At 38.1% G+C, this 15,131-nt stretch overlaps 2 protein-coding genes across 2 annotated transcripts; both read right to left on the bottom strand.

Annotated features, from left to right (window-relative positions):
- Positions 1-288: 288 nt before the first annotated feature.
- Positions 289-4,455, bottom strand: LOC145566368 (uncharacterized). Its single transcript, XM_081625809.1, has 4 exons — positions 4,395-4,455; positions 1,904-4,221; positions 1,354-1,746; positions 289-1,287 (listed from the first exon to the last, which is right to left on the bottom strand). The coding sequence occupies exons 1-4, from the start codon at positions 4,453-4,455 to the stop codon at positions 289-291; spliced, it is 3,771 nt and encodes a 1,256-aa protein (XP_081481935.1).
- A 1,888-nt stretch (positions 4,456-6,343) lies between these two features.
- On the bottom strand, positions 6,344-14,781 carry LOC145568651 (nucleotide pyrophosphatase/phosphodiesterase-like). Its single transcript, XM_081628083.1, has 12 exons — positions 14,394-14,781; positions 12,875-12,966; positions 12,586-12,655; positions 12,371-12,493; positions 12,176-12,268; positions 11,384-11,513; positions 9,882-9,963; positions 9,669-9,801; positions 8,172-8,377; positions 7,756-7,881; positions 7,138-7,447; positions 6,344-6,716 (listed from the first exon to the last, which is right to left on the bottom strand). Exons 1-12 carry the CDS (start codon positions 14,574-14,576, stop codon positions 6,411-6,413), a joined length of 1,854 nt encoding a protein of 617 aa, XP_081484209.1. The 5' UTR covers positions 14,577-14,781; the 3' UTR covers positions 6,344-6,410.
- Between the last annotated feature and the right edge of the window lie 350 nt (positions 14,782-15,131).

Below are 15,131 nucleotides of genomic sequence, written 5' to 3'. Positions count from 1 at the left end.
TGGCTCTTCCTGCTCATCGCTTGGCCACTTCAGCTAGAAAACGGCGTATAACTAGTCTTTTGTTTTAGGTTTCTGTTTATTTTGCGTTGCTCTTTGTCAAAAAAAAAAAAAAAAAAAAAAAAAAAAAAAAAAAACATGGGGAAGCATTTTAGAGATGAAGGTCCCATACAAGCACCCTTCTCTATATAGCTGGTGTCTGAAAAGTTCTGTGAAATCTAATTTTTTTTTTTTTTTTTGGACAAAAGAACTATCAAAGAAAAATACAAACTACAACAGAAAAAGACAAAATTAGAAATGAAAAAACAACAGCTGCCGTCGTCGAGCACAACCAGATAACCAATGAGCCGGAGAAACCCAGGACCGAGGAACCTTACAAAGGTCGCACACCAAAAACGACTCAACAACCGCCCGCAATTCTAGAATGAGCCACCAAACCGAAATGTCCATTGGACCTGAACTTAGAAGCAAAGAAAGGAGGATTGCACAATCAGAATGAATTCGAATCTTCAAGAAACCTTTGTGAACCGCCGCCTGAAGACCCCATAAACAAGCTTGTAGCTCAGACTGTAATGCCGACCCAGACAAAAAGGCCCTACTACCTCCTCCCAGAACCTCCGAAGAACAAAGGTCACGAATAACCCAACCTGCCCCAGCCCTACCAGTGGAGCAATCCCAAGCTCCATCAATTATCAAACAAACCGTGGGACTTATACCAGGTAAACCCCTCAAACACAACCATGGATCACCTGAAAGCACATGCGAACCAGGCGAACAAGATCCCAATACAGATTTCTTCCAATCTTGAGACTGGACACAACGGTGGAACCAATCCTCAGCCAAACCTTCAATTGTCCTGGGCGACCAAACCGCATGTTTGAATCTTAACTGGTTCCGGGAAAGCCAAATAGCCCAAAGGATAACAAATAAAGACATAATGCCCTTCCAAAATTTATGAGAATAAAACCGAGAAATGGTGTCAGCCAGCCAATCCCCGAACTGAGGGAACTGCCAAAGATCCCAAAAAACCCCCAACACTCCCGACCGCCATAAAGATCTCACAGCAGGGCAATCTCTGAAGGTGTGCGACACCGCTTCCCACTCCCGATGGCAAAAGGCACAAACTGGGTCAACCGGACAGCCTCGGGAATGCAGAAGGGATGCCATCGGAAGAGCATCATGTAACAGTTTCCAGCCAAACACTTTCCACCGAGGAAGAATAGGAAGCCGCCAAAACCTCCGCCACCAGGTTGGTGTCAACCGGCTACCAAAACCAGGGGCCACAGGAGACTGGCAAAGAAAGGCATAAGCCGATTTGGTGGAGAAAACCCCATCTCTGGTGAACTTCTAGTATACAAAATCATCCATTAGCCTCCCCGGCCGATCCAAAGAAAGAATCCGAGCAGCCGACTGAGAATCAAACAACCTATGAACATTCGAAGTATCCCACGCGTAAGAACGCGGATCAAGTAAAGAAGATACAAGAGTCGGTCTAACCGTCTCTGGCGGAAGATCCTTGAACTGAACCTGTCCACCAGGAGCCCAAGAATCCTCTAAAATACGAACCCGAGAACCCGAACCAACCTTCCAAACCAACCCCTTAGACAAAACAGACATTCCTGAGAGAAGACCACGACAACCCCAAGAAGGGCGAGAAACCGAGGACGCAGCACCCCCTGCCAACGAAGGGTATTTAGCAAATAGAAGACGGGAAACCAACAACTGCGGGGATTGAATGAGACGCCAACTCTGTTTTGCTAATAAAGCAGAATTAAACGGTGCAAGACTACGAATACCCCAACCCCCCCAGTCCTTTCGGAAGGTGCAGCAACTTAAAAGAACGAAGAGCCATCCCACGACTCGAATGAGAAGATTTCCACCAAATCCTGGCTAACAAATTGTCTACCCGAGAGCAAATAGATTCTGGAATTTGGAAAACAGACAAAATATGATTAAACGAGGCAAGGAGCACCGAGTTAATGATGATCAGCTTCGCCGCAGGGGAGAGGTGCATTGCAGCAAACACCTCAAGGCGTTTAACCACCTTATCTACAAGAAAACCAAACTCGGAACACTTACTACGACCCAAATCGACATGAAGCCCCAGATAAATACCAAATCGTGATTCAGACCGAAGCTGTAAACACTTAGACAAATATGCTCGATAATCCTCCGGAGTATTTGTGCTAAACTTTACAAAAGATTTCTGCATATTAAGCATTTGTTCCGAGATAGCACAGAACTCAGAAAGAATATTCATCACTTGTTCACAAGCAGCCGGCGAAACCTGGAAGAACAAAAGAGAGTCATCCGCGAAGAACAGATGTGATATAGATGGAGCTCCCCTCGAAATTTTGATACCATGAAATAGCTCTTCCATCTCAGCTTTCCTCAGCATCGCAGAGAGCACTTCCATACAAAGAACAAATAGGTAGGGAGAAAGAGGATCCCCTTGACGTAAACCACACTTAGGATGGAAAGACTCGGAAGGAGCACCATTAACTAGCACTTGATACGACACTGTAGAAACACACTGCATGATTAAATGAATCCAATAGGGAGGAAACCCAAAGACCTGAAGCACCCGGGATAAGAACTCCCAACTAACCCTGTCATAGGCTTTGTTCATATCCAGTTTCAGTGCCGCATAAAATCGTTTTTTGGCTCTGGAAGCATTCATGAAAGAAATCAACTCATGTACCATCAAACAGTTATCTGACATTAGCCTACCAGGAATAAAGGCATTTTGGTAGTCCGAGATTAAATCTGGAAGTACACCACGCAATCGATGAGAAAGACATTTAGTAATGCATTTATAGACGACATTACAAAGGCCAATAGGACGGAATTGAGAAACAGACTCAGGGTGATCCACCTTCGGAATTAAAACCAAGAACGTACGATTCCAATCCTTAAGTAAATACCCATGTGCAAAAAAAAATTGAACAGCGGTGATCACATGGTTTCCTACCTCATGCCAATAGCTTTTAAAAAACGCCGAAGAAAAACCGTCCGGACCTGGGGATTTGTCGTCTGCAATGCTGAACATAGCCCGCTTAATATCATCGGCAGAGAAAGGAGCTAGTAAGGACTGGCGATGCGTATCAGATAAAGACGGCAAATGAAGAGATTCCCAAGAAAACCGAGAAATAGAGGATTGAACCGAGGATGGGCATTGCGAGTCTCCACTATAGAGAGCCTTGTAGAAATCCAAGACAATCGAACGAATACCCCCCGCATCCGAAACCCAAGAACCGTCATTATCCCGCAAACCCAGAATACAGTTTTTCCTCCTGCGAGCCTGAACAGTCGAAAAAAGTAAACGGGTATGCTCATCACCAAACGCATCCCATTTCAATTTGGCTCGCTGTTTACAAAATAAAAAGGCCGCCTGAGCCGCAGCAATCTTCTCCATTCGCACTGTATGGAAAAGGCAACGGTCGTAACGAGAGTTAAGAACAACAGACGCTTGAGAAACATCAGCAACCAAAGATTTCCAATCAATACCCCACATCTTCTTGTGAGTAACACACCAGGCTAACAAATGATGACGAAGAATACAAAGCCTTCGAGATAAAGAAAACATTCGAGAACCCGGAACATGTATTGCAAAGATAGACCTCACCATGTCTGCCACATCTGCAGATCTAAGACACCAGTTTTCAATTCTGTATGGCCTTTTACAAGTACCTGTAGAAAAAGAATCACTCAAAATAATAGCTGCATGATCAGAAAACAAAATAGGTTGGTGCTGAACAAAAGTAGCAGGCCTATCCTGTAACCAAAGATATGTAGCATATGCTTTGTCCAATCTCTCAAAAGCAGGATCTGACACTATTCTCCCATTAGTCCAAGTAAAAACAGGTCCTGTAAAGGGAATATCTATTAGACCCATGTCTAATTTCCATTGTATGAAATCATGACGGCCAGGAATATCCAAATTTCCCCCTACTTTATCCGATAAATATTCAACCTGGTTAAAATCGCCGACTAACACAACATTCGGATAAGTAGCTAAAATATCAGAGATATCTGACCATACCGTCATACGGTCAGAAACATGAGGCGCTCCATACAGAAAAAGGACATATTTTATTACCAAATTCTCCACAATCCGACACAATATTACATGTGGAGAAATCAAAATAGGATCAATCACAACTGGGGAAAACCAAAATACACAAAGCCCACCACTAAGACCTACCGAATCTACACCCACAAAACCTGAATATGACAGGGAAGATAACTTTTGCATTGCAGAATTTACACACACCATAGTTTCAGCTAAAAACACAATATCGACACCCTGAGAGCGGACTAAGGGTGCAATGTAAGGAACTTTAGGGGAGTCCGCCTAACCCAAACCCCTACAGTTCCAAGCCACAATCTTCATCTACCTCCTGGTGGCCTTAAACGGGCAGCCACCAAGCCCTCAGAAGAAGAACCAGACCGAGACATCTAAATTGGAGAAGAAGTACCGATCCCTTTACGGTTCTTAAAGGGAAGACAGACAAAATCCGAACCTTTATCCTCAAAACAACACAATAAAATTTTAGCAGAACTCGAAGACGATCTCTTCATAGGACCAACTGACTTCACCCATCCCCACTGTTTCCCATGATGTTTGAGTATATCCGACCCAACCCTCTTTACCGGCAATGGACGTCGTGCTAATCTCTTAAAAGGAGGATTCAGGTGTCGTAGAGAATGTAATCTGTGTGAGGAGAATAACAGATTAATCATTTTGGGCTTAGAATTGGGTGGGGGGGTTTTAGAGGGTGAGAAATGGGATGGGGTTGGAGTGCGGGTAGGATTTCGAGGTGGAAGATTAATATGTTCTGTGGATTCAAAGTACATTTTCCTCTTTTTTGGGGAGGAGAAGGGTGAATTATCCAACACAAAGGGCCTTTTTCTTAAGTGGGTACTCTGGGGTTTGGGTGGGACACTGGCTTTGAAAATACTCCTAAGAGTCACTCTAGATGTTCTATATTTTTCAGTCCTTTTTAGACCAATATTTGCATTGGAGAGATTATGATCCTGATCAAACGTTGACGTACACAATCCAAATCTATCATCCACCAAAGAAGTAGGCCTGAGAGAGGTCAAAAGACAAGAATTCTTCTTATGTCCAACTCGATTACATCTAGAGCACATAATAAACAGATTTTCATATCTGATATTAATCCATTTAAAATAGGAATTGCCAATGTCCAAGAAGAAACCTGGTAATAATGGTTCAAAGACATTAATTTGGAGCTTTACTCTAAGCAAGCATGTAATTGAACCTGGCAGGGGATCATCAACACACAGAATGTTCCCAGCCAAAGAGAGCATCGGTCTAACAACATCTATCTTGCATAGATTTAGAGGCACCTCATCAAGTTTAACCCATATAGCAGCCTTACTGAAATTGACATCCCGGATTGAGGCACCCGAAGTCCAAGGTTTGAACACTAGAAGAGCCGTCTGGTACGCCAAAGTTCCCTGCTCCAACATAGCATCTCTATCACTAGCATCTTCACATAGAAACAGAAAGGTATTGTTGAACTTCTGAACTTTAATTTCCCCAAATCTTACCCACTGATATGACACCCAACCCTGAATTCGACGTTCGGAGAAGTGCCGATAGTCTACAAATTTTCCGAGAACTAGATGCCGATGGAAATTGGAGTATTGAGGTTTGTAATAGGACTGATTCCCTCTTGGATAGTTATTAAATTGAGCCGAAGTCATAATAATTAAACAAGGGATAGAGACAATCAAGGAACTCGCAATCAAAAAAACTAGGAATAACAAGCAGAGCTATGAAAATAACAACCACAAAAAACAAAGCCTATGTTGACGCAGAGAACAAAACCATTTAATTGAAAGTAACACTAAACTTTAATCTCAACCTTACGGAGTAGTAAAACTGATTAAGGACAAACCGTCGCCGCTGATATGGAATCGTCACCGGTGAACATGAAGAGCCGCCGGAGATTAACAACAAGCAGCAGCAAATTGAACTGAAGGTAAGAACACGGAACAACGACTCAAACACCTCCAATTTATTTAATAAAATTGGGGTTTCTGACCAAAAGAGTATAAAAGTTATGTAAATTTGGTGATTGAATTGAATAATTGAGCGGTGGAAATAAACGGTTGTCGGTGATTAACGATGGTTGTGTTAAGGGCTCTAGTAATTTCCTAGAGAGAGAGGCTCTCTGCTAGAGAGAGAAAGTTTTTTGCAAGAAGCTAATTGGTATGCAATATCCTTTTGGTATGCAATTAATTCTTCAATAGCGGTGAAATCTAATTAAATGAGTATATGACTATCAATATCCTTTTGGTATGCAATTAATTCTTCAATAGCCCTTTAAAATTTCCCAGTCATCAATTTTTTATATTGAATTTATGTCAAAGTTCCTGAAAATTTAAGATGCCATGGAAGTTGATTCACAGCCATCATGGACACAAGCCAAAACATCTCTATAATCTCTAGATATTGTAAAGGAATCATAGACATTGCCGTCTCTGCTCTTCTTGTACTCAAAAAGCAGAGATGAATGGTTGAATGTAGTTAGCTTCACAAAACCGAAATCATAGTCCTTGTAGATACTCCAAGTAGTATTCACTTCACTGAATTCTGATAAGTGACTTCCTCCACCACCTGCAACAACGTGGATGGTCCCATTTACAATGCCTGAGTAATGAGACTTCTCCGAGTTTACACATTGATTCTGCATCAATCAAGCAGGGAAAAAAATTCAGATAACTAGAAAGGAAAGTATTACAACAGCGCCACAGCACCAACTCATCCAACAAGAAGTGATACACATTTGAGTGTATCTCAGGGGCATTTTTATGCAACTTGGGGGGTTACAGAGCATTTTTGGCACTGCCTGAGTATATAGGTTTTTTTTTTTTTTTTTTTTTTTTCTTTTTCTTTTTTCTGGGGAGAAATGTGGATGAGTTGCCTAAGATTCCAATTCCATATTATGAGATGAGGTTATACTTCTTCAGTTCTTCTCATCCAATAGTACATATTTCCTTCATTTTTACAGGATTCAAAAAGTTGGTGACAACAGTCTCATGAAAAAAAAATAAAAGCAAAGCACAAAGATGGGAACTGATTCTATATGTTCATGGTTGAATCCATACCTGGTATATTGGGCACGACCTTTCATAGTTATGTACATGCCCGTAAAATGCAATATCAACTTTGTACCTCTGCCATAGCTTTTGAAGGCTTTCTCTACCCATTGGCTCTTCAAACGAGCCCTGTAGCCCATACCATTTGTCCGATGAATAACCAAGAACACGATGAGCAGCGAACATGAGCCAAGGTTGCTTCTGCCTATCTACTGTTGAAAGGCAGTGCTCAATGAATTTGTACTGCTCAGTTCCCTCCCTCCAGTCATGCTCACTGTCTGCAATGCAGAAGCGGAACATGCCATAGTCTACCTTATACCTAAACATCATCATCATTAGTTAGTGAAATTTATAGGAAAAATTATAAAATGGAAACTTTTAACCGTACTGAGCCAGATCTGGCATAACCTTGTAGGTATAATTCTATGCATGCATCATATTGAGTGCCTTAAAAAACCAACTCATTACAAATTGGGTAGAGAGAGAAGAAATCCCTTACTTTTCGAACTGAATGTTGTTTTCCAAAGCTAGTTAGGTGCAGGTTTTCAAGATGCATGATAGTTTATTTTTGTCATAGTTATAATGGAAGATGCTGAAGCTAAATTGGAAACTTGGAAAAAAATTTACCAGAACTTATCCCTGTTCTCTGCTGGAACATAATACATGGTTTGTGTTGGCACACCACATTCTCCACCTGAATCAGTTTTTCCATAGAACGATCCAGTATCTGGCCAATCACGTTCATGATTACCACTGAGAAAAAAAGACAATATGACATGTTAATTGAGGAAATGGTATGAAGATTGTGTAAATTCATGTAGTGTCCCTCAGAAATGTATGTCCAAGGTGATGCATCTCCACTAGCAAAGGTTTTAGATTGATAACCCTTAATTACCATCTAATGATTATAAATATGTGTGTTAACCAAGTTAAGAAAACAAAAAAGTTGCCAAGGGTACATTAGCTTAATCTAAAAGGGAAGGAAATGCTGCGAGAAAGTGTAATAATGCAGACAACAACGCTGAAGAGAAGGGCTTAAAGACCTTGCAACCATGTACGGAACAGCTGATGCAATAGGTTCCACCTGAGAGGTGAATTGGTCCCATTGTGAGAGATATCCATTTGCATATGATAAATCTCCAATATGAAATACTATATCAAAGTTTTTTTTATCTTTGATGAGTTGGTCTGTAGTGTTGAGTGATCCTGGCTGATAGTTACTGTATTCATTCGATCCATCACGCTCTGCCTGAATTAGAAAGGAGACATAAAAAAATGTAATGCCTTCACAAATTTAATATTAAAATTTAAAGGATAAAAAGTAAACAGAAATATTAACAGAAACAGGAAAAGCGGCAAAACTTCAAGACTCGATCTTGATATGTTTCATTGAGTAGCATTACAAAGCTTATTATTTCTTCAAGTGCTAAAAACAAGTAGTGATGAAGTATTGTACTCAATCCATATTTAAAAGTTCTTTCTATTTTGAATTTTTGTCGTGAGACAAAATCTGTCAGAGCATGAGAACTTTTAAAGATGGAGGGAGCAGAACATTCTAATAATGCCACTCTTCTCATGACAGTAAGACTAAAAAATCTTTAAAATCTAATTGAACAAAGACACACTAAAAATGATAGAGAAGACAAAAAAGTAGGTAGCACACACATGAGCATGAATTGAGCCTATAGATTCATCGTGAAAAAACCATTAGGTACAATTCTGTCACAACAAGTATTGAGTCAAAGTTCTCATCTGCGGACATTAGTATATAATCAATCAAGGTCATCAAGATTACAGGAATCATGAATGCTACATGCAAAATTATTCTAATTTGAAAGTTATCTGTATGCAAGCCCAGCTGCAAAACACTTTGCCCCCCTTAACAATGGAAATAACTGAATAAAAGAACGAACGAGGGTCGTTAAAAATAAAGTCACTAAGTGTAGAGTATATTTACTTAAAACTTATTGACTTATTCACTTATGCAGCTATAACTAATATATTATAAAGGGAAGCCTAATTAGGGCAATTGGTAAAAACATGGGATGGTGTGGGCGGGTGTTATGCATAAATATGTCAAACCATGAGTACATATGTACCACTTTTCCAAAAATATTTAATGCTTGAGAAAGATCACTAAAAGACAGCTGTTATAGATAACTTACTGTGAAGGCCAAGTTAAACTGAAATAGAGTACAACATAGCATTACTGTTCGAGGAAGATAGCTCTTACTTTTATGTTACTCGGACACGGATTAAGTGTCTACTTGGATACGAGTGTCTAAGTATCAGACTTGGCCATTTTGTAGAAAAAAAATCTAGTTTTTAGTTAAAAATGAAGTATCCAAGTAGAGTGTTGATTTTTGAGGTAAATGAGGGTGTCGAAGTAACAGTTTTAAACCATTATGGATGTAATTTATTAAGTAAAATATAGCAGTCAGCTGGACAGCTGATCATTAAAGCATAAAAATATGAAAACATATAGGGAGTATGAACTCCTTGGGAAAATCCATGTTCCAGTTAGTGCAAAATGGACATACCTTCCCCATGTCGCCAAAAACTATAACACGTTGCAATGAGTCCTGCCCAGGAGAAGGAGGAGCTTTGAATGAATATGTCTTGCTCCAAACATATGAACCATTGGACAAGATGTGGCCCATCCTGTACATGTACCTGAAGAATAATAGCCACAAGCATAAAGATCAAAGTCATGGATTAGATAATTATAGCAAAAGAGATGCTTAGATGCGTACAGTTGATTTGGCCACAAATCCTTCAGGAAACTTGTATGTATAAAGCCAGGATGGCGCCAACCAATTGTCCTTGCAGGTGCACCTACAAGCAAGTTAAGTGCAATAAGAAAAAAAGTGTTGCCAACACAAGTGACACAAAGGTTTATTGTACAATCAAATAATAAAGAAAAAACTTGAACCATTTTAATCTAGGTGCGAAGATCACTCAGATCCAGATTGAAAATTAAGGCAACTTGCAATATTGTACAGCGCAAGTTCAGTGTACAGCAAGTGAAAGATCTTCAGAATGCTCAGGATTTCTCCATTCAGAAGATGTCAAACAAACATGGGAATCTGATCCTAAGGTTGTCTGGAAAAGGATTAAATTCAATAATGCTGCTAGCCCTCAGAGCATACTTGTAATTTGATAAGCAGTCCAGAATATGCTGCTAGAAGCGATAAAGTTGATTCAATGGACATTGAACTGCAATCTTATGTGCAATTTAGGTCAGAGAGAAACTATATCTGCTCATTCTTTGCACAGTCATTATGATGGACACTCATGTGTCCTCTGCTACAGCCAGGTCGAAAGCACCAAGCACCAGAAGCTGTTCAATCCATTATGATACATGACCTCAAACCACTTCCTAGATAAGCTTGGTGTATAGTTATTTTCATCAGATTATAATTGATTTTTGGAAAGAAAGTGAATAAAATTTCTTAGTAGGAAGTAAGAGAATAGAGAAAGTTTTTGATGTATGTGACAGATTATAAACCTTGAGAGATTGGCAGAGCAATTTATGTTGGAACTTTCCAGTCGAGTCAAGATAAAAAATCAAAGAAAGCAAGGCAATATGTGATCCCAAAGGTGAGTAATTGGCTCAAACAATGTTTGAATCACGATCTGCAACCTCAGTGGTACAATGTATCTTGAGCGGAAGCATCTCCATTAATCAAAATCAATCATGAACCCAATGTTATGGATAGTGTTTACACACTTAACATTTTGCAGGCCTCCATGTCAGAGCACATTGTATAATGCCAGTCACTTATGAGATAGTAGAAAATGTCCTTTAGGGAGTGCCAAGATAAGTATCTAATTTGGTCATTCACATCCAGTAAAAGGGACTTATAATGTATGGAGTTTTTCTTCTTGGGGTTGATTTTTAAGAAACTGAAGGGAGGGGGAGAGGGGGCAGGAGATAAAAAAGAAGGAAAGAGGCAGACAGAACAAGGAAACATTCCTTGGTGAGGCATTACAAGGTTAATTTAAGAGCGAAGATCAAATATTCAGTTTGAAGGCAATGAAGTTCATCTAAGTCATGCTTCTAAATAAGAGATTAAAATGCTCATTTCCAGATCATAAGAAGGCAGGAAAGAGGATTTTGTACAGTTAGATATTAATTGGGGCTGAATTCTAAACAAAGAATAAAGTCATGCATGGAGCTGTGCACTTGAAAGTTAACTGACACTTATGATTATCAGAATCACAACATGACAGTAGTTCAGCAATTAAACCTTACCACACAAGGTGTTGCGGGTATATGTCAATGTTCCTGCTGGTGCTCGCTTTGGACTTGAGTCTAGAGGGCCCCACTGGACAAAAGGAACAGCCTCATCTATATTGTAGCCACTTGTCCAGGTTACAGTCATCTGCAGAACAAAGATTATATAGTTATATATGAAACATGACACATGCCCATTCAGAGAAAGTTAAATTCTAATTTCAACTACAAATGATGAAATGATCTGGTGATGTTAATTCATTGCAACCAAACATCAATATATATAAATGGTAACCTGTTGATACACTAACATAAATGGATGTACTGATTATGCATGACCCAAATAACAGCAAAAGATCACAGCTGTTAAAATCAGAGTCAGCAAGTCAATCGGAGTGCTGTATCATATTGCCTACAGAAAAGAAAGTATAAGATCATACCCTCCACTATAATACAATTGTTAACCCCTACGAGTAGTTTCCAAATGACGTGAGTATTTGCTTTCTATAAGCCGTTTTTTTTTTTTTTTTAAAAAAAAAAAAAAAAAAAAACTATTTATTCATTACTTATTATTTAATTTTTTGTCATAATATCATTATACTTAAGGGGTGGCCATTTTGAACTGGTACCTTACAATGTCGGCATAATGCTTTAAATATCTCAACTCTATTTTTACAAGCTATTATATATAGATAAGTAGATAACACAAAAAAGAACATAGTGAAAACTGAAACTGCCTAAAAATAGAGCAAAGCTTAAGAATAATAATTATGCTGTTTTCACACAGGTTTACGAGTACAACGGACTAACCTCCTCCCATGACTTCCCTAGAGCAAGTCGTGGATAAAGTGGTGCTTTAGGGTTTGCAAATGTTACAGAATTTGAAACTGCCACAAGCTTTGGCTGCAGAAGTGCATAGAACAAGTAAAGCAGAGGCATTAATGAAGTGATATACAATGAGAACAATAATGATTATGGATATCAGAATAAAGTAATTCAACTTACATTGGACAAGCCGCCTGAAAACAAAGCAAATGAGAAATCAGCACGCTGATTGATCAGCTGGAAACGCAGATTGGTTTTTCCATTGTTTGTGTAACCTGAGTTGGAGGTGTTTGCAAACATGTACTGAAATAATACATTTAGTTCATAGCCAATCCAAGTACGTTCGTGAAGAAAATATATTAAGTTGAACAAAAACTTCTTTGTAGTATATTTACCTTTATTGGTGCTGAGCATAAATATGGCTTTTGATCTTTCAAATCAGTTTCTGAATAACAGGTTGATGAGCTTCAGAAGCAAGTAAGTTGTTAATTAGGATATTGTCCTTAAATCATAGCAATTAAACAGCTTTGACCAAAAAAGTAAAAACTTAGTAGTGTATCAACATAATTGAGGACATCATTCATGAGATGTGGCTAGGGAAAAGAGCAGATCATGCAGAAAACCGATGTTAAACAAACATAACCAACAATATGGTCACAGTATAAAAGCAGTAAGAGAGCATACTTGAACTTTGCAGGAGAGAAAACTCCAATCCAATCATCTGAAGACGGGTTTGGGGCCTGAAGGGTTACGTCCACCCATTCAGTGTCTTCACTCTACAATCAATAAACATATAACTAATGAATTTATGGCACATGAAACTAAACTGATGGAACCACTTCATAGCTTGAGAAGCTTATAGAGTGATAAGTCTCAAAGTCCAACATTTTCACAAGTTTTATGTCTCCTTTATTTCTTTCTCAATCTCTAACATTTGCCAAATGTCCATGCATCCTCCATGAAATCTAAGCTTGGTAATGGACAATGCAATACAGGGCAGTCAATAATTTGTAAATGATGCAAATATATTTGATTCATTTTCATGCACTTTATAACACTTGATCATCTCTATGATAGCAGCACTATTGTTCTTTTCAATGAGTAAATTTTGTTTTAGGATATTTTATTTCCTACAGCTTACAAAAGTAGTTTGGGCAAAAACAACAATTCTATGATGATGGCAATTCTTTATTCAATGCCACTATTTAATACCATTCAAAGAATACTTCATCCAGATCATGGGATTGATCCTAAATAATCATAGAGTGAGATTAATTTGACAAAATATGTGAAACTTGGAATAGTTTTTGTCAAATTTCCTCATTGATCTCTACCTTTGTTAGCTTGACTCTTCATTTCACCTAAAGATACAGTGTTACATCCTAGAAACTCATGATTTTAAATCTCGGATGTGGTCGCAATGCAGTAACAGTCACGGAACCATTGAACCAATTTTGTGGGCAATGCAGATGGTCTCCGGCCTAATATATTTGTCACAGTAAGCTCAAAATACTCAACAATGCGATCGCGATGCAGTGAAGCAGCCAAGATTTAATATGCTCTAGCATGGATATTAACACTTGACACAAAATTTAATGATTTTTAACACATATATACACAAGACACCGGAGGCCAATAATAAAATTCTCTACTACATCTATATTCCCAATGTATGGTTCATTTGGGAGTCAAGTCAGCCAAAATGCAGCTATCACTACAATTGTTTCTGGATGGAGGGAATATACAATTTCCTAATCTATAGAGGGGTTTGCTCAACAATGTGCAACTTTTGAAGATTGTTTAGACAATTTAGCCTAAACAACATTAACAACAATGTGCAACTTTTGAAGATTGTTTAGACAATTTAGCCTAAACAACATTAAAGGAAATAAAAGTACTTTAGTCTCCTTTAATCATTCAATTTCGAGTTGTCTTTATTATGCTGTATAAAAACCATTTTTCTAATAAATAATCTAACATTCTCATTAGTTTTCACCACTGTAAAGATCATATAATATAATCAATAGAAAAATTAATGACAAAGTTCTCAACTTTACAGTCTACTTTACAAGATCCGAACTTTTGATTAACCCAAGACAATCCCAAAAGGTCCAAATCATGTACATCACAAAAATTTAATTAAAAAAAACAGTATATATCAATTAAAAATTGATAATAATAAAAAGAGTCGATTAATTAATACCTTCAAACCCAGAAGAAGTGGAGCAGCAGTAATGGAGGCATGTGGATGAAGAGCAAGAGTAGTATTCAAAATATTAATCTTTGAAAGGGGTTGTTCACCAGAAACGGGTCTATGACCCGACACAAGATAAACCCATGAATTCAAAACTATGAAGAGCTGCAAAATTAAAATACCCATCTTCATTTTTAGCACTGAAATTGAATTATCTGCTAATAGAGATTTGGGGTTAAATAATAATTGTATTCATTAGTTGAAGTTATTAATCTTAGTTTTATGGAAATATATCTTTTGAGGGTGTGAAAAGGTTGATTAATTTGCATTATTGGAGTATAATAAATACTTTATAATGATAAGTCTTGTCAGAAGTAAGAACAACAGAGGAATCTTTACAAGGTTTATGTGGAGATTAGGATTCTTTTGATGATGAGATAGAATTTGACCAAATGTCAAATACTCAAATTACAGTTACACTCTCACAGAAGATAAACTTGCTTTATTTATTTATTTTTTTAGAAAAATTGTTTTTGGAGGTAAGTTGGGGGTTTACTCTCTCTTCCGGTCTTCCCTAATTTGATACTATGGAAAAAACATTTCTTTTATCATACTTTAATTATCATTAGATTTTTTTAATTTTATTTATTTTTTTGAAAGAATTTATCAATCAATTAACCTATACTAAAAGCGAACCTAAAATGACACTTGTCACAATGTCATTAACAATTTTCCCGCCCATTTTAC

Source organism: Chenopodium album, chromosome 11 (genome assembly GCF_948465745.1).
Source record: "Chenopodium album chromosome 11, dcCheAlbu1.1, whole genome shotgun sequence".
Classification (NCBI taxonomy): Eukaryota; Viridiplantae; Streptophyta; class Magnoliopsida; order Caryophyllales; family Amaranthaceae; genus Chenopodium; species Chenopodium album.
This window is presented reverse-complemented; position numbering and strand designations above follow the sequence as displayed.